A 22,821-nucleotide genomic window follows, 5' to 3' on the forward strand; every position below is an offset into this window, starting at 1 on the left:
GGTTGCTGCCATCTAGAGGTCTATTTCAGTCCTCGTCTAGTACAGTACAATACTGCTACACTGAGCACTTTGTGTAAAAACATTGCTGTGGTCTTGTGAGGTAAAAGGATACACATATAATGTAAAATACTTATCTTACTGACATATTAACATTTCTCACTTCACATCCAAACTGATTCACAACAGAAATGAACAGAAATGTTCAAACATCCACACACACACACACATCACAGTTGCTCAAGGTAGAATGTTTTCATGCAAATTCATACTTGGCATTTAGCTAAAAAATACTCATAAAGCATATTTTTGTCTGTCGCTGTCTTCCTCAATTCACCGGCGAACTCAGTTATGACTCCCGCATGAAATAAGGCTGGCAGAAAAAGTATTTGACATGCTGGTGGCTTGTCAATTTCCTACTCTAAAACCTTCCGTAAATTCTTTTGTTTCACCAAATATAGCAGCTTATTCCTTTTATATGTATCTGCGAGTGTTTTTATTTTCTGAACAGTGTGAGTGGTTCAGAAAATGAATGGAGGGAGCTACAAGGAGAAGTTGTAGTTTCATAACTACAGAATCTAAAAAAAGCTATTAATTTGACTGGTAATGTTCATTCAATAATATAAAAAGTTAAAATAACTTTGGCTTGTCAACAATGTAGAACTTGCTGAATATGATGAATGAGTGCAACCCAACGACTCTTCCTCAGATTAAGAATAATTCTGTTTCTGACTGCCCTCCATTCACTTTGCAATCTCTCTTGCAGGGTTGTTGCTCGTACGCTCTCTGAGGTTCAACATCTAAAACACTTCATTCCCCCACAGCCGTGCTCACACCCCTGTATCCTGTTCGTCATCGTCTTCCTCCTCCTGCTGAGGCAGGAGCCGGTAGTGTTCGTCACCCAAAGGCAGGAAGCCAGTCCTGGGAGGAGCCTCCTCTTCCTCAGAGGGGACTCGGTGGTGCGAGTTGGAATCCAGCAGCTCAGTGGAGTTGCACTTTGTGTACAACTCGCGGTGCACCTCCTGGCCGCCTCCCTCCTCAGAGTGAATGTTAAGGGCCCTGCGGTTTTTCAACGTGGAATGGATGTAGCCAATAGGCACCGGCAGGGTAGCAAAGACTATCAGCATGACAATCATAGCAAGAGCCCAGCCGGGGTACTCAAGAGTCATCTCAGAGGCCTGGAGAGAGGAAGAGATATTGCTCAAAAGTTAACCATCTTTAACACAGTACAAATAACTTTATTATGACCATGAAAAAATTGCAAAGTTAAGATTGAATTATTCCTGTAGGAAACAGAGTCTTTATAGCAGTTATTAGTATATCCATAGATACGAATATGAAAAGGTTAAAGGTACAGTGTGTAGGATTTAGCAGTATCTAGTGGTGTGGTTGCAGATTGCAACCAACTGAGTACCTCTCCACTCACTCCTCCCTTTCCAAGAGTGCGGTAACGTGAGCCGCCGAGTTAAAAAAAGTGGCAACGCTGTTCGCCTCGCTCAGAGGCCATCCTTACCATAATAACACTACTTTAAGAGCAACAGAAGTCAGATGTTGGCTGGTGGTACCACAGTTTTGTACTCTGCGGCTCACGTTACCGAAGTTTCACAAGAAACAGAGAACTACTGTGCCCTTCAGGTAACGTAAATATGCAAAAGTCTCTCTCTAGAGCCAGTGTTTGGTTTGTCCGTTCTGGGCTACTGTAGTAACATGGCGGACTCGTAGTACTATGTAGGTATGAAGGGCTCATTCTAAGCTAATGGAAACACAACAATTCTTAGTTTCAGGTGATTATATACTAATGAAAATGTAGTTATTAATATTATATTCAATTTCTGTTAATAGATCCCCCAAAATGTTACACACTGTTCCTTTAGGCAAAGTTATAAATGAAAAGAATTAAATAATCACAACATCAAAACACATTGAAAATACAATAAATAAATATTAAGTTGATCATACAAAAACATATGCTTCAACAGCTTGAAATTGTTGTCATTGTAGTTATTGAGTGCATTTGGGAGAACAATATACAAATCTTGGTGAGTATGTCACATATATTGTAAACTATAACAGAGGATTTTTAGATTGGGGTTAGATGTTGGACAAAAAGCCTTAGTCCGGTATCTTACCGTGGTTTGATTCCAGGCGGTGTATGTGGGCCTTTTGAAGACCATGCGCAGCAAACTTGCAGCCAGAAGACCAATCATCGCAAACAGACAAACATATTTCCAGAGATACTTGTACACCGCTGGAGGGCGCCATTTGAGCATGACTTCAATGTCATCCAGGAAGCTGCAGAGATGGAAAACATTTATATGACATGCATCTTTTCAAAATAAGAAACAAAAAGACAATGAAACAGGACAGAAATAATTTAATAGTGAAAGTTTCTTACCGGTCTGTCCCATAAACCCACGACACACTGATAGTTTCAAAGATTACCACGATGATTAACGGTAGAGTCGCAGAGTAGTCGTCAAACATAGTCACAAAGTAGTTGCCTGAGCGCTGGGTGAACAGCATTCCTATTAAGAACCCCAAAGCACAGCTGGACACTGAAAAAAGTAATAAGAGGGCAGACGGTGTTAGAAAATATCAGTTATCTGAACCTTTAATCATTTTACATAACTGCAAACAATTGTTGTAGTCTTTAGAGGCAATAGTGAATTCTTAAAAAAAAGTAAGAAAATGCTGACAGATCTTCATGTTTACATAGTCAGACACCAAAATATCCTGCCTAGGGAGGGATATTTACATTTTAACCCTTTAATGTTCTGCTCCACTATTGAAAAAGGTGTTGAACTCAACCTGATTGAACCATCTCTAACACTCAGTTTACGCACTCAATCCACTAGATGTCACTGTGTCTTTAAAAAGCCTAGATCTCTGGTCTCATTTCCAAAGGTAGGCATATTCTTTCAACACATCAAAGTCTCTGAGGTCTTATTGAACAGAATTATGTAACTTGATAGAAAAAATACTCTATAAGGGGTGAATAATTTCATAAAAACACACTCAACCAAACGGTTGAACTGTCTTTTTATGGAAAAGGTAGTACAGCTAATGATAATTAAATTGTACTATTTTCTACAAAAAAACAACTTTTATCATTTATTTTTGTTAATATGATACATTCATTGTTATTCCACTGTATATATGCAGAAATAATTTAATATGTAGGATTTTTTTACTGTCTAAAAACATACTCTACCAAACGGCTGAATTGTCCTTACTGGTAAAAGTAGTGATGCTAAGATAATATATCTACAATTTTTATAAAATAAAAACAACTTATGAACATTTACTGTTGTTAATATCATTTGTTAATACAGTATTTATTGTTATTCCATTATATATTTGATGAAAAATTATATCCGTATGATATTTCACCATTTCTGAGATGTTTTTAAATAGCCTACTTTAAATATGGTAAATATCAAGACTAAATACATGAAATATTTATACTAACCTATTACTAGCATAATAACAGTGCATGGTTTGTATTTTTCTTTTACCATGAAGCATCATCTCAACCGTTTATTCATCATTTATTCAATTATAGAGGCCTTAAATTACTGTAGGTTCTGTTAAAAAAACAAAACAACATTGATTGTTGTTATAATTGCCCAAAGGACATAAAATTGCAAAGACAAAAAATGTCCATAGTTTTTTTTCTTAGTGAGGACATTAAAGGGTTAACTGTATAAATTTAACCATATATTCCTGGACAAGTGCCTATAATACAGAGCATTGTGTGATCTTGTGTTGACTTGTGCGAGTTACCAGTGAGGATGGTCCGGTGGCGTCCCAACAGGCCGAAATTGTCCATGAGAGGTGTGAGGATTCCCTGCATGGTCCCAAACATGGTGCTGAGGCCCAGGTTGAGCAGCATGAGGAAGAACAGTGTGGACCAGAAGGGGCTGGCTGGGAAAAGGGCCATCACCTCAGTGAACGCTATGAATGCCAGGCCTGTCCCTTCAATGCCCTGCGCTCATACAAAGACAGAACATGTAGAAGGAATAAATCTGAACATTTTATAAATGTTGCAAACAAGTGTAAGGTGGCTCCATGCACATCCTATGCAAATACATTACCCCTTATCTTATAAGTCAGTTTTTGGACCACTATTTGTAGATATAATCCGATACCAGAGCCACTGCTGTAGTAGTCTCTGCAGTAGGGGGTGAGTCATCTTTGTAGTAAAATAAACACTATTAGATGAGATGACTTTTAGTACCCCTTCCTCTGTTTCTTTAGTTTCTGCTTTCACTCCTCTATCTCAGCTTGCTTCCATCTCTCCGAGAGACCTACTAGATACTGTGTCCCATGTTTTCTTCCTCCTGCCAGCTGGATATTTTACGGTACCTCACAGATTCCTCAGGGGTCCTGGGAACCTCAGCACCACACCTTCTTACTATTGTTATTGAAATGTTTGAATAAGCAAGCCATCATAAAGCAACCTGTGGTGATCTCTCTCTCTCTCTCTCTCTCTCTCTCTCTAAAATATGTTCTTGAAAAAGGTAGTCATGTCAAAACTTTTCATGGTACTCGATGGATAAAACAGCTGCTTAAAATTCAGATTATTATCAGTCACACAAAACAGGTTACCACAACTTAGTGCCGCACAACAGGCCTGATGTGATACCACTGGCCGCTCCATATTACTGGATATGTTGGGGTTGGGTGGGTATTTCATGCAATTTAGTGCATCCATACCAGGGCTGTGTGTTGGCAATAATTTGGCGACACGATAAGTATCATGATACAGGGATTACGATACAATATATTGCGATTTATTGTGGTACTGTCAGCAAGGCGAGTAAAAAGAGTTAGATTTTTTTAAGCAATCAGAACAATGAGATCTGTGTTTGCATTTATGATAGTCCCTGTAACATCCAACATCACAGCACTGCTTTGAGAGGACACACGCTGACAGGACGCATCTCTTTGCAACTGAAATAAAGTATTGACTGAGTTCATCTTTGCATGTAAAATATTAATTAAAAGTCGATACAGTGTTTTTGAGAATCGATACAGTATCACAAAACACAATATAGTAATACTCTATATTTTCTTACACTCTAACCTATACTGTACATTTCAGCAAAGCCACTACGATCAACACCTGTTAAATGTCCCTCACTAAACGTCCACTACTAAAGCTTCAGTTATACTTTCTGAAAGGACAGTCGCACAGACTTGAGCTGACGTGGAATTGTGACAAGGAAACATTTGGATATTTTATACTCTGTGCGGGTTTCTCCTCGCGGCAAAACGACATTCTCAAAGCATAAATCACGCTTGAGGGTGATCATGCTTTAAGCTTTCAAGGCTCTAATCACCTCCACCTGTTTCACAATAAAAAGCCCTTCATTTTGGAATTTTTTTTAGGGCTGTCAATCGATTGAATTGCAAATTAACCGTCAAGTATTTAATACTCTTATCAACATGGGAGTTAGCAAACCTGCTTGCTTTATGCAAATATATGTATTAAAATAAATCAATTACCAACACAAAACAATGACAAATATTGTCCAGAAACCCTCACAGGTACTGCATTTAGCATAAGAAATATGCTCAAATCATAACATGCCAAACTCAAGCCCGACAGGCAACAACAGCTGTCAGTGTGTCAGTGTGCTGACTTGACTATGACTCGCCCCAAACTGCATGTGATTATCATAAAGTGGGCATGTCTGTAAAGGTGAGACTCGTGGGTACCCATAGAACAAATTTTCATTCACATATCTTGAGGTCAGAGGTCAAGGGACCCCTTTGAAAATGGCCATGCCAAAATTTTGCGCAAGTTTGGAGCATTATTTAGCCTCCTTCGTGAAAGCTCTAATGACATGGACCAATGGATTCATTAGGTTTTCTAGTTTCATATGATGCCAGTATATTCACTCTCAGCTTGCGTTAATGCGTTAAAGAAATTAGTGGCGTTAACGCGTTATTATTGCGTTAACTTTGACAGCCCTCATCTTTTTAATTACTAACCCTTCTTTGAAACGTCAACATGATTGTTGTCTTGTCAAATAGTTTTAACTTTAAGCTTTGGGTTGCTTGTTTCATTGTTTTCTGAGATCCTTTTTATTCCTCTAACTGTATATTTTATTTTATAATTTGTATCTCTTTGTGAAGCAAGACTTTTGTCTTGATAACCCCTCATATAAAGAAAGTTAATTCAAATTATATCTCAAGGGTACCTTATTCATCTCCTCCTCCAGACTGCAGTCGGTGATGTTAGGACCCACCATGGAACTGTAGTGACTGTACCACTCTCTGTATTCAGCTAGAGACACAGAGCTGGGATCTGTCATGTTGATCCAACCAAGGCCACCCAAATGCTGGTTAGATCCATGGGACGACATGAGGCTTAGAAGACCAAGGTTTCTGGAATAGGTTAGAGTAAAAAGATAAAATATAAGATAGGCAATATCTGCTGTGAAAAGCCACTCATTCCCATATTAGGGTTAATTGTGAAAACATGTAAAATTATCAGGAATTACAGCAAAACATTCCACCCTTGGGTCCTATGCGGTTATATTTCATCAATCTTCAATAGTCAGTGCATGAACAAGGGGAGTAAATATTCATGCACACACACACACATCCGTACTTAGCCACGCAGCGTAATGCAATGTTCTTGGCACGGAAACCCAGCACAACGAATACCACCAGCGAGGCCAGCACAGACGTCATGAAGTTGATGCCGGAGACCATCAGCGCGTCCCTGTGGCAGTTGTTGTGGACTGGATTGTAGGAAGAATACGCGATAACGGAGCCATAGCCCAGTCCGAGGGCAAAAAACACTTGTGTGGCCGCCTGGCGCCACACCTGCACACTACCCCAGATTTCCAGCTGAAAAATGCCACAAAATGATGTCTCATTAAATCTAAATTATTGTAAAGGCTACAAAACCTGGAAAACATCAGATTTAAATACTCAAATTTGTAATCTGGTTTTCATTAGATAAAAATAAAAGTCAAGACATGAATATGATCAAAGACATGATGAAATCTGTGCTTACTCTAGGATAAAACATATATTTGATTCCTTCCATCGCACCGTCCAACATCAACCCTCTGATGAGGAAAATGAAGAGCACCACGTAGGGAAAGACTGAGGAAAAGTACATCACCTAAGATTTGGAAAAAGAAACGGGAGATGATTTCTGTGCCAGAATATTTTCAAGGGATGGTTTGACATTTAGGGTAAATACGCTTATTTGCTTTCTGGTGGAGAGTTGGATGAAAAGATTGATGCCACTCTCACGTCTGTCGTGGCTACCTTGTGATTGACAGGTTGCTACCACGGCGTTGTCTGGTCTGGGAGTTGTCCGTGTTCTCGTGTTACAACTTTAACCCTTTCACAGTGTGTTTTCAGTTCATGAAAGTTAATTATAACCTTTTTGGTCGCCTGAAAATGCCTTATTCAGCGTTCAGTTGTACTTAGCTCCACCCTCTTGTGTCACTTATGGTTGCGAAAACCAAGATGGAGAAGGCCAAAATGCCGAACTCAAGGCTTCAAAACGACAGTCCACAAACCAATGGGAGAAGTCATGGTGACTACGGCCACTTCTTATATACAGACGTGTATATATGTAATTGACACATTATATCTCATTTGTTTATTTCATACAAAAAAAACGTGTAAAAATTACAATTCACCATTTTATGGGGGCTGTGTTTCAAACAGTGTCTTGGCTGATCTTTACAAGTACTGGTAGAAGGATTTTGTAGCCTTTGGACAAGAGGTGGAAGAAAATACTGAAAATATTGCAATATAATCGCAATATTTTGTTTTGTGATACTGTATGGATTCTCCAAAACACTATCGATTTTCAATTAATAGTTTGTATAAAAAAGTAAACTATTTTTTACTCAGATTTTATACTATGGTGGTGTGTTCTCTGCAATATATCACAATATCACAATATATCGCAGTAAACTGAATCATACCCCCTGTATGATGATACGTGTCGTATCGCCAGATTCTTGCCAATACACAGCCCTGCTTTGGACAGAGCCAGGCTAACCGTTTCCCCTTGTTTCCAGTCTATGTGCTAAGGGCTGGCTGTCGCTTATATTTGCCGGACACGTGCGAGTGGTATCATCTTCTCATGTCCCTTTCTCTCCTCCATTTACAATGATACAAGCATAAATGCGACAAAGAGAAGAGAGGTTGACTTACCTTTGCAGAAGACTTGATGCCCTTGATCATAGCCAAGGAGACAATTGCCCAAGCAGCCAGTAAACAGCCCGTCATGATGGGGTTTAACTCGCCGGATTCATCGATGGAATTCGTGATGTTAAGGGCTTTCCGAAACCAGAAATATGACGTTGGGGAAGAACCGGCACATTCTTTCACTGTTGATTGAGGACAAGTAACATTATTCACCTTAGACTGGCATCTGCAGTACGTGACACCTCATTTTGATTAACTGCTTGTCAGTTATGTCAGTACCTGTGTCATTGGTGGTCACATCAATTGGACAATGTTCCCACGGCAGAGGATACTGAAAAGAATTACCCATGTAGAACAGGCTCCATGCGATAATGACATTGTAGTAAAGAGCCACGTAAAAACAGACCTAGGGGAGAAGAAAGGGTTCATGAATGAGTTACTTATGAATTATGAAATTATCAATATTTACAGAGCAAGTCCTTTGCGATATAGGATACAGTATGTTCTGACCTGTATAGTTTGTGAAAAGCTCTTTCAAGGTCAGCAACTTGTTTTCCAAGTGGAAAACAGCACACCTAAATCATCTTAGATAGGTTGTTTTTTTATTATTATTTATTGCATTTGTAACCAAAAAGTTATAATTAACCTGTTGATACTTGTATGCTTAAAGTGAATAATGAATAATGAATTGTGACACTGATATCTCCTAACAGAGCAATGAGGTGTTTTGGAAAAGAAAAAAGTAAAAAACAAACAAACATGGGTGTCTAAACATACAAGTATACGCCTGTGTGCCATGTGTGCACAGAAAGTTCTTGCCCACTCTGTGTTTGCAGAGTTTCGTCTGTAGAGAAAAGTGTTACGCAACAAACTGCCAGCACTACAGCGTAATGCCTCTCTCACATTACAGCATGGCCGGATGTCATCAGCGTCCTTTCTTAAGTATACATACACTGTGACTAGTAATGAAAAGAAAGTTGTTTACAGAGAGGTGATAAATGAGGTAGAACATGCACTCGCTTTTTAATGAGACAAGTTAGACATATGTGCTTATGAATCTTTTCATTCCTATGCCCTATGTTTGAAACCCAAACATGAAACAGCCATCTGAACCACAGCAGGCTTTAACCTTGATACTGTGAGCTATGAGTAATCAGTTTGCAAACGTGTGTGTAAACATTTGTACAAGATAATACAGGATGGAGAGTGGATTTTATTGCTTCCCCATTTTGGCTTTTATTTGCCCCAACTAACAAATAATCCAAAGTGCAGCTTTCCATTCATGCATGAACAGTACAATCCCAAACCCAGAACAAAAAAAGAAGTTAAAGAAAAAAATGAATTCAACTCTCACCATGCAGCTGGAGTAACCGATCCCTGCCAGCTTTGGGGAGATGTGCTTCCACACACCGATGCTGCCCTGACGAATGCTCTGGCCGGCTGCCAACTCCATGAAAAAAAGTGGAACTCCCACAATCACCAAAAGAAAAACATACAGCAGCATGAAGGCCCCTGGAAGGAGGGGAGGGAGATTTTAAAACATAAAGGCATTCATTTATAACACATTTTCTTTATTATGTGTTGTCTCAAGTTTGTCTTATGCATCAAAACGCCCATTCAAAAAAAGTTGACACACTCACCTCCTCCATTCTGATGGCAAAGGTATGGGAACCTCCACACGTTCCCCAGGCCCACACTGAACCCCACCTGGGCCAACACATACTGGACCTTAGAGTCCCACGCTGGTCTGTCTGCATCACATGTCTCATCTCCATCTGCACCGTTCACAGCTGTGAGCTGAGTTTCAGACTGGCCCTCGCCCAGCCAGGCTCTGTCCTCGTTGGTGTCCAGTGGAGGTTTCTCCGTCTTGACATAAACAAAGAAGAATACTAATAAACTTCACCGATAGTCAGTTGATAGAAAGTGACTTATTGACATGGGACAGTCGAAATAAACATTAACATGATATTTTACGCCAAGAAGAATCTAAGTTCTGCACCAAACGCAACACTGAATATGTTTGAGCGCCTTCACCACGTCTGCAGACCCACGAGTGAGTCCAACTTATCATTTATCAGGGACCACAACAGTCTATAGCAATATGAAAGGTGTACAGTGTCTGGGAGACTGACTAAAGACCAATGAGTCCAGAGGAGGGAACGAGAACATGTGTGGTATCCACCCTTGACCTGCCACGTGAAAATACAATTGTAAGACATATGTGCTGTAACTCATGCTGCACTCCAATTTCATATATAAACAACAAGGATATGCTCCATGTGGGAAAGACTCTGAGATCCTGGCTGTACACTGTGGAGTTTCCAAAACAAAACTTAAATATTATAATATTAATATTATAAAGTTATAATCCTTAAAGGGATAGATTGGGTGTTTTGAAGTGGGGTTGTATGAGGTACTTATCTATAGTCAGTGTATTACCTATAGTAGATGACGGTCAGCACGCCTCCAGTTTGGAGAAGCAGACAGGAGTACCAGCACGGGAGCATAGCAATGTACTGCTGTGGACGGGGCCAGCAACAAAACGGATTTTAGCCACCTAAAAAAATCAATATCAGTTTAAGATTACGCTATATTTAGAATATTTTTGCCAGTATGCTATATGTTCTCGCCAAAGCAACCAGACTCTGTTGAAAAAAAAAGTAATTTTTACCTCACAGAACTTGGGAGTTGCTGGTCTATGGCTGCCCCTATCGGTAAGTTTGTTTGTGTTATTGTGACTTTGGTCAGTTCGGATCCGAAAGTCCCACGATAGCACAAACAAACTACAGAGGCAGCGGTAGACCAGCAACTCCTTTGTTCTGCGAGGCAAATCTGGGTGCTTTGGCGAAGGCATAGATGGATATAATGGCTTCAATTCCCCGTCGGAAAGGGCTTTCTGACAGCAAGGTAAAGCGGTGAAAATATTCTAAATATAGCGTACACTTAAACTGATTGATTTTTTTAGGTGAGCCTCTCTTTTAGGTGGCTCAAATACATTTTGCTGCCGTCCCCATTTACAGCAGTACATTGCTTTGCTTCCGTGCGGTAACTCCTGTGTGCTTCCCCAACCTGGAGGCATGCCAACCGTTATCTACTGTAGGTAATACACTGATTATGGATAAGTACCTCATACAACCCCACTTCAAAACACCTGAGATATCCCTTTAACAATTTCATGAAATAAAACGTAAACTCTAGTAAGTTTACTGAAGGAGTGCAATATTTGGCAACATTTTCGAAGAATAAATTATTCTGTGTTATCTACTGTGGCTTGGTATGTGAAGATTATCCAAATAAAAAGGTGATTAGATCATCTAAATTATCTGCCATTTAACTTTAAAAAAAAAAAAAAAAAAAAAGGGCACAGAAAACCCCAATCTCTAAGAAATAAGAAAACTCTCTATGCAAAAGAACATGAGATCATCAGACTGCACTTGAACTACACACTCTCACCAGCCAACTTAGCTCAGATGAGTGGGAAAGATCCAAACTGGCTTAACATTTGGCTTTAGAACATGACCTAGCTGTTCCACTGCTGGTATCAGCTGGTGAGAATGGAAAATTACAGGGAGGTGTATGACCCAGAAAAGTATGTGGCTGGTCAGAACACATGGTCAGGCATATACATCAGGTGATTTCAGAAATATGCATACACACATACATAGAATGAGTGTGGGAGAGTGACAAAAATATGCATGGTCACACAAATAGAGAGGAGGGGAAGTGGGAAGAGAAGTAGCCACAAGGCATATCTCTGGGTGAAGGGGGGATAGTCTTCGGTGTCGTGTGGGTGGGAGTGGGAGGTGTTAGGCGTACATTGGTTCACACTGTGGGTGGTGCTGAGTTGCATGGGTGCACCATGTGGGGTGGATATAGTTGGTAACAAGGCAGGAGGCAGAGGCCTATTACAACATTTTGAGGACCCATTTATCAGGGACCATAACAGGCTTTTGTTGTAGTAGTGATTACCTCAAGAGCTGATTAGTTGATTTTAACTATATTAAATAAACTTAGTTGTTTAATAGATAAGCCAGTAATAGGGCAAAAATATCTGCAACATGATATTTGTTGGACATAAGGCCAAAATTTTCTATCACGATGTAGATAATTTTATCTCCATAATGATATATATCAACATATCGCATGTTTTCTGGTAGTTCAATAATAGTCTATATGAAATAACACACATTGTAAAGCCTATTTTTTAAACTGTTGTATGAATTAAATATTTGACAAATGTAAAGTAGTGAGTATTTTTTAATTTTAAGAACTTAAGTGCAAAATGAACAGAACAGTTTTAAATTAAATTATTAAGAAAAAATAAACAATAAATATAGACCTATATCGCGATGGAAACGATAAAGAAAAACATATATGATAGACATTTTTAAATCGTTTTGACAATATACAGTATATCATTATATATATCATCATATTGCCCCAGTTCCAGCTTCTTTGCACTGTTAGTCAGACAGACATAGCAAGAGGTTTGAAGAGGTAATTTTTCAATATTTTCAGACTTTGCGGACCAGACTATTATACATAAATGGATGAAAATAATTGCTAGTTGCAGCCCTAGTTACCTCCAGAGTCAGCTAATCTTGGATAGTGATTGACCAAGGTTATCTGAACTATTGTGAACTGATAAAGTCTATCAGGTGTGTGTGAGTAACCTTGGTGGTGCAGCTCTTTCCTTTCTAAGAAAAACAAAACATCCTTTAAGAACCGTGAAAACAAGAGAACCAAAATCACAAAAGTTATCACTGAAACGAACCTTTGCAGATACAGTTCTTACTGAGATGTACGATACTTTAGTGCATCCTCAACAACAAGGCAAGCCTGTATCAGGTCGTTTTGTAGCTTGTTGAACCAATTTACACACAATTGTAATTTGTTTTAAAGCAAGAAATTATTTCTACTTTTTCTGAACCTGTAAAGAGGACTCTCTTTATGCTTTTAACTTTTAACACATCTTCAGAAGAAGTGGAAAATAACTGCATGCTTTTCTTCAGTTCTGGCCCTTGCTACACTCTTTTGCGAAAGAACTGCTGTATTTTTTTCTTTACTTGGCTAACCTTAAATTATCCCCACAGCCCCCTCCCCCCAGCACACACAAACTAACACATGCACACACAGAGCGGGTGTAAATTTGTGCCTATTGGTCAGCCAGGGTCTATCTCTGGGTACAGTTGGAAAACAGGCAACCGCACTTCTGTCCTCAGTGAACAGTGATAGTAAATGCTCAAAGGCACGCCTAACTAATCTCTAAAAACACATTTGTTTTGTTTTTATATTTATACAAATGGGTTGGGATTTTTTAAAAAGCACATTGAGCAAACATAGTTAGATTGGAGCTGTGTTTTTATTAATCAAGGTCAAGGTATTTTACACCATAACTGGTATCCACTAAAAGAGAATAAGCATGTTAATAAACCCCCAATAAGTCTTTATAATGTGTTTAATCATGGTGTTGTATTAATTAAACAAAAATTTCTTCGACTGACTTCGGTATCGCTTAGTTCAAAATGCTTACAGCAGATGTTCTCTTTAAACTCTTCCAAAATGCCAACTTTGTTGCCCAGTAATTGCCATACCGTTCTCCATAATATCTGAATAGGTACCTGTTATTATTATTATAAAAAAAAACTACAGTGGTGTAAATTATTTATAAATTCCCAGATTGTTACCCCCCCTTATGTCATATTAAATCCCAGTATTTACACCGTAAATACAGTTACTGAATGCAACTGGCATGCTGCTGTGTTTTGAGTACACATTCATTTCATCAGATAAACTCTGAATAACTACAGTCAGAATGACACTAAGATTTTTCTTAGAGGTGCAGTGTGTATAGATCTGACGGCATCTAGCATGAGGTTGCAGATTGCAACCAATTTAAATCTCTCGCGTGTGCCAAGTGTGTAGGAGAACTACGGTGGCTGACGTGAAAACACAAACGGCCCTCTCTAGAGCCAGCTGTTGTAAGAGTAGCGTAGGTCATATGGAGAATAGCAGAGCCAGTGTGTAGAGTGTGGGTACGAGGGAAGCGAGTGGTGAAGCAAGAGAGAGAGAGAGTGGTGTGACGTTATGAGTGAACAAGTGAGCTAGAGGAGCAGGAGAGAGTTAGTTTAGCTCTGAGAACATCAAGTGAATTTACTGTGGAAGTTGCAGTTTGTGTAGAAATAAATGCTGCAGCTCCTCAAGACCAACAGAGGTTTCCCGTGTCTTGTTTCCTGGCAGCTGACTGGAGTGACGAGGGATAACTCCGGAGTGAGTAACATTATCGGCCCAATCCCAATCTCCCCCCTAAGGTCTTAAACCCTGAAACATCAGGGACTTGACTGACGTCACCTGGTAAATGGTTGAGGCTAAGATGCTGCAAGGCACGGCACTTTGCGGCGACTTTTCACGTTAACGTTTTTATTTTACGTTTTTTACTGCCTGAAAGAGGTAACTGTCAAAAAATCTATGTACATGTTTTTGTCAAACTTCATTAAGCAAAATTAAAAGAAGTGGTTGATGAATAAACCAGGTGTGTAATATAGTCTAATGCTAGCATTACTCTGATTTTATGTGTTTTTTTATCTACCTTCTGAAAACCTTAATGTTAATGTTTCTGTGTAAATATAAATATGGCTGGCTGAACACCCATGTGCCGTCCTTGTTTATCGTTTTTTTTTTTTCTTCTGGTAACTGTGGTAACCCTGTGTTTAACGTCACAATGCTATGAATTGTGGGTAATTCCCTAAGGCAAAGTCTGCAGAAATGCAGACTTACAGAAAGTCTTCATAAAGGGCTTAAAATGTCAGCGAGAGAGCCCTCAAGGACTTGACGATTTGACAGTGGGACAACCCTAAACCCTCACAGACTTTGCGGGAATGCGTCTCAAAGTCTGTGAGTCCGTGAGTGTGGACATGGGGATTGGACCATCGACTCCGGCCAAAGCAGGAAAAGTTAACACAGTGTTGGGTTTGTCAGTTCTGGGCTACCGTAGAAACATGGCGGCCAGCTCCGCACCAAAATATCCACAGAGGACCAATATAATGCAATTTTATACAACAATAGCACTAACTACAACCTCAGCAATGACCACTGAGTTAATGTAAAACACCTCTGCTCAACAAAAGTATCTATTACATGACTGTATTGGATTACGTCACAGCTACAGAGATTTATATTTCTCTGTTCGCTCAATGGAGTCAGATATAGACTTTATCTAGTTGGACAGGTACTGTTATCTAAGATGAGCGACACAGATTACTGAACATGTTTCATCATGACTCAGAAATAGAAGAGGATAGCTCCGCTTGCATATAAAACCATGAAGTGGCACAATAAATTATTGTCACACATGTTTAGGATGTGAAACACTTTGTTTTATGGGTTCACACATGTGGATGAATGCTTTACACAGCATGACACACATGTGTTTCTGTTTGCAGTCATCCCAAGCAACCTTCCATAAACAGCCAGGATAAAGACCCGTTTACGCATGCAATTTTACATGTCAATGTCATGTTTGCAAAGGAATCTTATTGGTAATCTACTCAGGATCTAGTAAGGCTCGAGAGTAAATGAAACACCATCATCACCCTCATCAGGCCATCAGGTAACTTGTCATACATCTTCAAGCCAGCTGCTACGGGGTGAAAGTCAAACAAGAGTCAAAACCTAACTGCAATGTCTTGTCAACATGTAAAATGTTCCGGCATCGTGCAAAACATCACACTAACGACTGTGTGTTAACACGTGTGCAACCACAAAATATAAGAAAATAATATTCTGGATTACATGCAAAAGGATTTAAAGAGGCAGAATACTAACAAGGCATGCTAATATCAAATAAATCACAGTTGTGGTACAACTGCACCAGAACGGGAGCTACAGTATATTATCAGCTATAATCCAACAGCATTGAGATATTCATCACATCAAAATCTATTTAGTCCCTTTCTCTACCTGCCTCATCATGTTTTAAGACTGGAATCTATCCCAGTATACATTTATCTGAAGGAAAAGTGCCAACACCCTGCACAGGTATACATTAGCAAATACACATATGATACGCTTCTCACAATACAAACACACACGCACACGCACCACACACACACACACACACACACACACACACACACACACACACACACACACACAGTATTGCATAATTTGAGTCAACTATGAAACCCCCTCTACATAGGCTACAGTGGGTTTTACTGTACATTTGCAAGTCAGTCGGTTTGTTGCACATTATTGTTGTGTCACATTTGATTTAAAATAAACAAGGATTGTGTTGTTAAGGTGCTGCCATTTATTTCTCTAGTTTTGTCTAATTTACTGCTTTTTATTTATTTATTTTTATTTTGCACAAATTAAGACTACACAAACATAACAAAAAATAAGTAATATACAGTGCAGGAAGAGGCAAAACACCCACTGGGCTTATTTGAAGCCTCCACCTTAACAGTGTATATATATATATATATATAAATTTTACTTTTTCACTATAAAATATATAAACATTTTAGGAATTATATAAGTATGAACATCATATGTAAGCAAAAAAATCCTGATTTCCTCCACTCCACTCCTGAAATAAAGTATAAGAAATAAAAAAATAAAGTGCTGCTTTTCAGCTTTAATTTGAGGTTGTTTACATCCACATCAAATCCATGTGTAGGATTGTTGTCAATGTTATAGTCAGTGCCTCAACATGAAGGGGGACTAAACTAATTGTAAAACTCAAAATATAAAGTAATAATTTTAAATTTATGCTGCTGAAACTATACAGTATCTTTATTTTTATTTAAAATGTCTATCACAATAGCTTTCATGTATACAGGCACACTGACAGTTGTTGTGCAGGTTTTGAACATATTGAGCAGCATGGGGTATTTATGTTAAAACAAATGCACAGAAAGTCAGCTGCATAGCAGAGATTATCCAAAGTGAGGCAGCCTTAAAGCCTCCTCATGACTGCTCAAGTAACAAAGGAGTCTAGTAACGGTATACAACCTACTGCATAAATCACACATTTACAACCAGGAAAAGACAGTAAAGACAGTAAAGACAGTAAAGACAGTAAAGCAAAAGAAAGAAGTGAGCAATAAGAGCATGCAGATTAAAAACACAAGAGCTCATACAGGTAATAAAGTGTTATAAAGCAGAACATCGATGTGTTGTGGACATACCATGCTGACAGCAGCACGGTCCCAGAGAGGAGTAGAGTTTCCACAAGACCACAAGTTACTTTCTCTGCTCGGCACTTTCTACCTGTTTTTCCCTCACAACGTTGCTGTTTAACTCGTCCTTTTCTTTGTTTTTTTGTTTATATTCAGGCTGACAAATATAATCTGCTAAGAGAGGAAAGTCTTGAGTTTGGCGACCACGTTTTTTTTGTGCTGGAACAAACTGTGTCGTCTCCAAGCCGAGAAGACAGATGAAGGAGAAGTGAGTGCAGATGGAGCCAATGGGAGCAGTGAGGGGGCTGAACTGACCTTCCTCCAAAACGATCAGCTGAGCTGGACAACACATGAATACACACACTGCTGCTTGTTACTGTGTGTAGTCTGTAGGTTTAACAAAAACACCTCTGCAGAGAGAGGTGGGTATACTGCTTTAAAGGTCCCATATTATAAAAAAGTGAGATTTTCATGTTTTTTTTTATTATAAAGCAGGCTTAAGTCCTATATAAATACTGTGAAAGTATCACAACACTCAATCCACAGGGAAATACACACAGCCCGTATTCATAAACTCTGCATTTGAAACAACCTGTCAGGATTTCTGCCCATTCGTGATGTCACAAATATACAATATTTAGACCCTTGACACAATTTGAAATGTAAAAAAATTCTAAATGTGTCCCAGTTTATTCCTGGTTGCAGTGTATGTGAATGACATCAGCTGACAGGAAGTAAACATGGACCCAAGCTGTTGCCTAGCAACGCAATTCTGTTGCAATTCCATCAAAATGCGCTAAAACGGAGCGTTTCAGACAGAGGGTAAATACAGGTATATTCAGGCAGACAGTATGAGGAAAATAAAGTTTTTTTTTTAACCTTACAGCATGTAAACATGTTCTAGTAGAAACACAAAATACAAGTATGAACTTGAAAATGAGCATAATATGGGAGCTTTAAAGGCTGCTGCATTTTAATAGACGTTTTAAAAGCTGAGGATTATAATTGCGCGTATGTTCATGCAATTAGGGTACAGGCGCTGACTGCATCTCCAGCACTGCTCAATGCAAGACTGCCAGAGAGCGCACAACTAAAGTGCGCCTAATTAGCGCACAATAAACTCCCAATTAAATCCCAAGATGCAAGAGAAAAGGGAGGAAAAACTCAATAAACACAGTTAAAGGGGATTTGTGTGAGATCAGCAAACTCTGCAGTAATCCCGATCCCATCTCATTCATAGGCTGTAATGCACATTTTAAAAAGTAAAGTAAAAAGTAAAAAAACAAAAAAACGTGGCTACTTAAAGCAGCAGTAGTATTAGCTGTGCTCTGGCTGGTGGCGGTGCTTGGTATTTCCTCAACAGATCTCAACATGGCTGCCGGGTCACAAACTTTCTCATTTGACAGCTAAACAGTACACTACAAGATGTTTCTGAAAACATTTGAGGCAAGAAATAGGCATTACAGTAACAGAATATTGATTCATATCTGATCAGCACTGCCTAGTTTGACGTTTTGATCGGAGTTCGCGAGTGATTGACAGCTGCTCAGAGACGGCAAGGCTCCAGCTCGGCTCTGATTCGTTGTTTTCCTCCGGTCTGTGAAATCTTGCAGATGCTGTTAGGGGACCGGAGGACACGGAGGCATGATTTTTTTCAGATTACCTGTCTCATGCACTACTGTCAGGATATAGTGACCGTTTTATAAAAATAACTTTTTAAAATCACATTTGCTCCATTTTTACCCACTGCAGCTTTAAAAGTCCTATTTCTAACAAAATTATTTTGTTCATAAATGTAATTTTAGCAACAATATACCTTGTTTTGGTGTTTTCGTGAAGGATGTTAAACTATATGTATATATGTTTTGTTACTGTTTTAATTATATACTGTCCCCTATATACACATTTTCTATTTGGTATCATTATTATGATTAATAATAATCATAATAATAATAAAGATGCTCTGTGTGAAGTCATCATCACCTCCTCATTGCATAATCCACTGAGTCAATCATGTCAATAACAGATCCTAAAAGAGTTGCTTTATCCTGAAACACTGAAGAAATGGTAAAAAAAAAAATTGTATTGAAAAGTTTGTACTGCAAAAAAATAATCCTTGCACTAAAGAATGTGTAAATGCCATAAAAAGCAAGCCTCTGAGGTCACACAGCTGAGTAAAACAAATTAGTAGCCTGTACATTTCCAGCCACCCGTTGGGTAAATTAAAGGAAAATGTCTACTCCCCCTTGTGGAAAAAATGTGCAAAGATGACCCTAAATACTTGCTCTCACAAATGAATGAATTCAGGAATCCACAACTGAGGAAATCTCTGGGGTTAACATTAATCATACTGAGAAATTCATACGGGTACATTGGACATTTGGAGGGAGATAAACCGGATAAATCTGTAACGAGTCCTCTGTTGTGTATTTTTGTCTATTTTTGTAACATGTAGGACTGACCCTTTACACAGCCAGATAATACAGGTCATGAGAAAAATGTTTTAATGCCATTTGAAAAGGACTCTTCTCTACCAAATTAAAAAAGGGCAGGCATGGGGGCCCCCCTATATTTCCTCCTGCACGTCACTGGAGCAGCCATGTACTCCCACTGCTGGGTTGCACATTATAAGTGTCCTTCTTCAAGTCAAGAAATAAATGCATAAAGCTCACAGCGGTACAGTACATCCTAAACTAATCGTGGAGATCAACTGAAAAGCTCTTAGGCTGAGATGAGACATGTTGTTGCTCAAAGTTATGTATATCATATTTAGAAGATTAAGTTAAACATAGGAAAAAAATGTCATGAAAGCCACCTTAAAGCAGACTATTTGATTCATTTGGCCAACGAACTTACTTGAGTAGTCTGGCTTTAATTCAGGCCTGGTGAAGGCAGCTGCAGAGATCGTTTTCTGTTGATATAAACTTTTATTCTATAGTCAACACTGGATCCTCTAAGCAGCAGAGCAGCTGACCTGAAGATACTTGACCCGAACATGCCTACATCCCACCAGTTTATTATTTTACACTCCAAAATGTCACAAAGTCAAGACATGATCTGAAACACCAGGAGACAGACATAGAAGTGCCTGTAAAACAGTCTGCTGTGCACTGCAAACCAAATTCCCACAATCTCTGCAAAGTTGCTTGGAAATTAATTTCTTGTAGACTAACTGTAATAGTGCAGTGTAAACAGTTGTATATCTATAGTGTATGCATCATAGTATAGTAATTGGGATAGTGAATGTCTGCAGTGTGCAGTGCCAAAACTCGAGGCTTTTTGGAGCAACATGCTGAAAGCATGAAGCATGGAGGTGAATCTATTATGTTGGTGGTTATGTGGCAGCCCCGTTCTCCTCTTTGATTTTCAGTTTGACCACCTGTTGACAACTTCCCCTCCTGGGCAACAGTCAAACATGAGGAGAGCTGCAGGGACAGATTTCTGACCTCTATAACAACCAGCTGGTGTCACTGTTCACCAACAGCTCAGTTTTCCCTCACGCCATGTCCCTACCTGCTTTTCTTGTATCCAGGAGTATCTTACCTGTAGTATTTTAGTGACTTTAGGCTGCAAGTTGTTAAGAGTATGATGGAGACACCATCCTTACTTAAACGTTTAGTAGAAAGCAACTTCTTCTTGTTAAAGTAGCATCCATTCTAGGAGTGTATACTCAACAGAAATAACACTGAAGTCTGGCTTTGGCCCCACGGTCTGAAAGAACACACATATCCACCATTATCTCTATTATCTTATACACTGGTTCCAAACCTGGGGGTCACGACCCCCACTAGGGGTCGCCAAAGCTTCACAGGGGGTTGCGAGGCCTTCTTGATTTTAAGAGGTGTAAGACAACTTTTAAAAAAAATATGCATTTGGCCTATTTCTCAGCATTTCATAAATTTCTGTGATGAAAACTAAATGGAATTGTTATTTTTAAAGTTTGGATTATTATTTGAGATATAAACAGGATAAGGGCACAGTGAAGTCCTGAACACAAGATACATTCACAGAGCCTTCCCTCTCTGTAAACAGCCTCGTCCTGCTTCAGAAAAGTACGCAGTTAAAACAACCAAAGAGCTAATTGAACAATAACTAAACACTGAACTTTTCAAAAAGAAGCCTATTAAGTGTGAACGATTGTTAAAAATAAAAAATATATATATACACAAAACAGAGAAGTGTATTTAAAGTCCCTGAAATAACAGGAAAACTCATCTCTGATGCAATATTCACAGGAAATAATCTGCTAAAAATTCATCCAAATTGCTCGTTTTACACAAACATCCTGCAGTTATTGTGTTCACTATTTGGAATAATTGTACATTTAACAGTTGTTCTCTAATGTTATTGTTATGCATTGAATATAATGTGAAACCTCCATAAAATATATCACTTAGTCGGGGGGTCATCAGTTTATTCAATGCTAGAAAAGGGGTCCCTAAAGGAAAAAGGTTGGGAACCACTGTACTACTACTGTACACTACAACACTACAACTACTACTGTATAATTAATTCAACATCCGTCCATCAAACTGAAGTTCACACGAACCAGCAGTGTCAGTGTTCTGAAAAAAAAAAAACGTCTCCGTATCAGAAATGTTTTGCCAACATCCTAATCCCCTTCTCACATATCATTTAATACGCTAGTCTTCCAGTCTGTTGTTGCAAACATACCTACTGTTGAAATAATGTTCTGAATGAATTATGTCTTTATTTTATAACCTTGAGGAGTTAATCCAGTGATTGCATTTCATGCATTTTAACAACCATATTGTTCCATAAACCAGTAATTTACTTTTTATCAATACATCTCTTTCATTCACTACATTTAATTTGACATTTAATTTAGCGCCACTAATTTCTTTAACGCTTTAACGCAAATTGTAATTTTTAGGTTGTAGTGGGCTCAGTTTTAAAACTAGAGTGAATATACTGACATCATATTAAACTAGAAAAACCCAAGGAAAGGAAACCGTGTCATGCTTGTCGCGAAAGAGGTTCAATAACTAAATAATAATATTACGCTAAATTTTGGCGAGGAAAAACTGGCATGGCCATTTTCAAAGGGGTCCATTGACCTCTGACCTCAAGATATGTGAATGAAAATGGGTTCTATGGGTACCCACGAGTCTCCCCTTTACAGACATGTCCACTTTATGATAATCACATGCAGTTTGGGGCAAGTCATAGTCAAGTCAGCACACTGACACACTGACAGCTGTTGTTGCATGTTGGGCTTTAGTTTGCCATGTTATGATTTGAGCATATTATTTATGCTAAATGCAGTACCTGTGAGGGTTTCTGGACAATATTTGTCATTGTTTTATGTTGTTAATTGATTTCCAAAAATAAATAAATACATCCATTTGCATAAAGCAGCATATTTGCCCACTCCCATGTTGATAAGAGTATTAAATACTCTACAAATCTTCATTCAAGGTACATTTGAACGGATAAA

The 22,821-nt window shown here is 38.8% G+C and overlaps 1 protein-coding gene across 1 annotated transcript; it reads right to left on the bottom strand.

Annotated features, from left to right (window-relative positions):
- Positions 1–2: 2 nt before the first annotated feature.
- Positions 3–17,629, bottom strand: slc6a16a (solute carrier family 6 member 16a). Its single transcript, XM_074655752.1, has 12 exons — positions 17,373–17,629; positions 9,825–10,050; positions 9,539–9,696; positions 8,464–8,590; positions 8,191–8,366; positions 7,028–7,138; positions 6,617–6,858; positions 6,204–6,390; positions 3,781–3,982; positions 2,393–2,552; positions 2,127–2,289; positions 3–1,175 (listed from the first exon to the last, which is right to left on the bottom strand). Exons 1-12 carry the CDS (start codon positions 17,373–17,375, stop codon positions 828–830), a joined length of 2,103 nt encoding a protein of 700 aa, XP_074511853.1. The 5' UTR covers positions 17,376–17,629; the 3' UTR covers positions 3–827.
- Between the last annotated feature and the right edge of the window lie 5,192 nt (positions 17,630–22,821).

Source organism: Sebastes fasciatus, chromosome 13 (genome assembly GCF_043250625.1).
Source record: "Sebastes fasciatus isolate fSebFas1 chromosome 13, fSebFas1.pri, whole genome shotgun sequence".
In the NCBI taxonomy this organism is placed as follows: Eukaryota; Metazoa; Chordata; class Actinopteri; order Perciformes; family Sebastidae; genus Sebastes; species Sebastes fasciatus.

What these genes read in the sequence shown, in the direction of transcription:
- slc6a16a (XM_074655752.1), bottom strand. An exon ending in GCATTACGCTGCGTGGCTAA is followed by an intron (nt 6,391 to 6,616) that starts GTACGGATGTGT and finishes AACCTATTCCAG; the next exon opens with AAACCTTGGTCTTCTAAGCC. An exon ending in TGGAGGAGGAGATGAATAAG is followed by an intron (nt 3,983 to 6,203) that starts GTACCCTTGAGA and finishes GTATGAGCGCAG; the next exon opens with GGCATTGAAGGGACAGGCCT.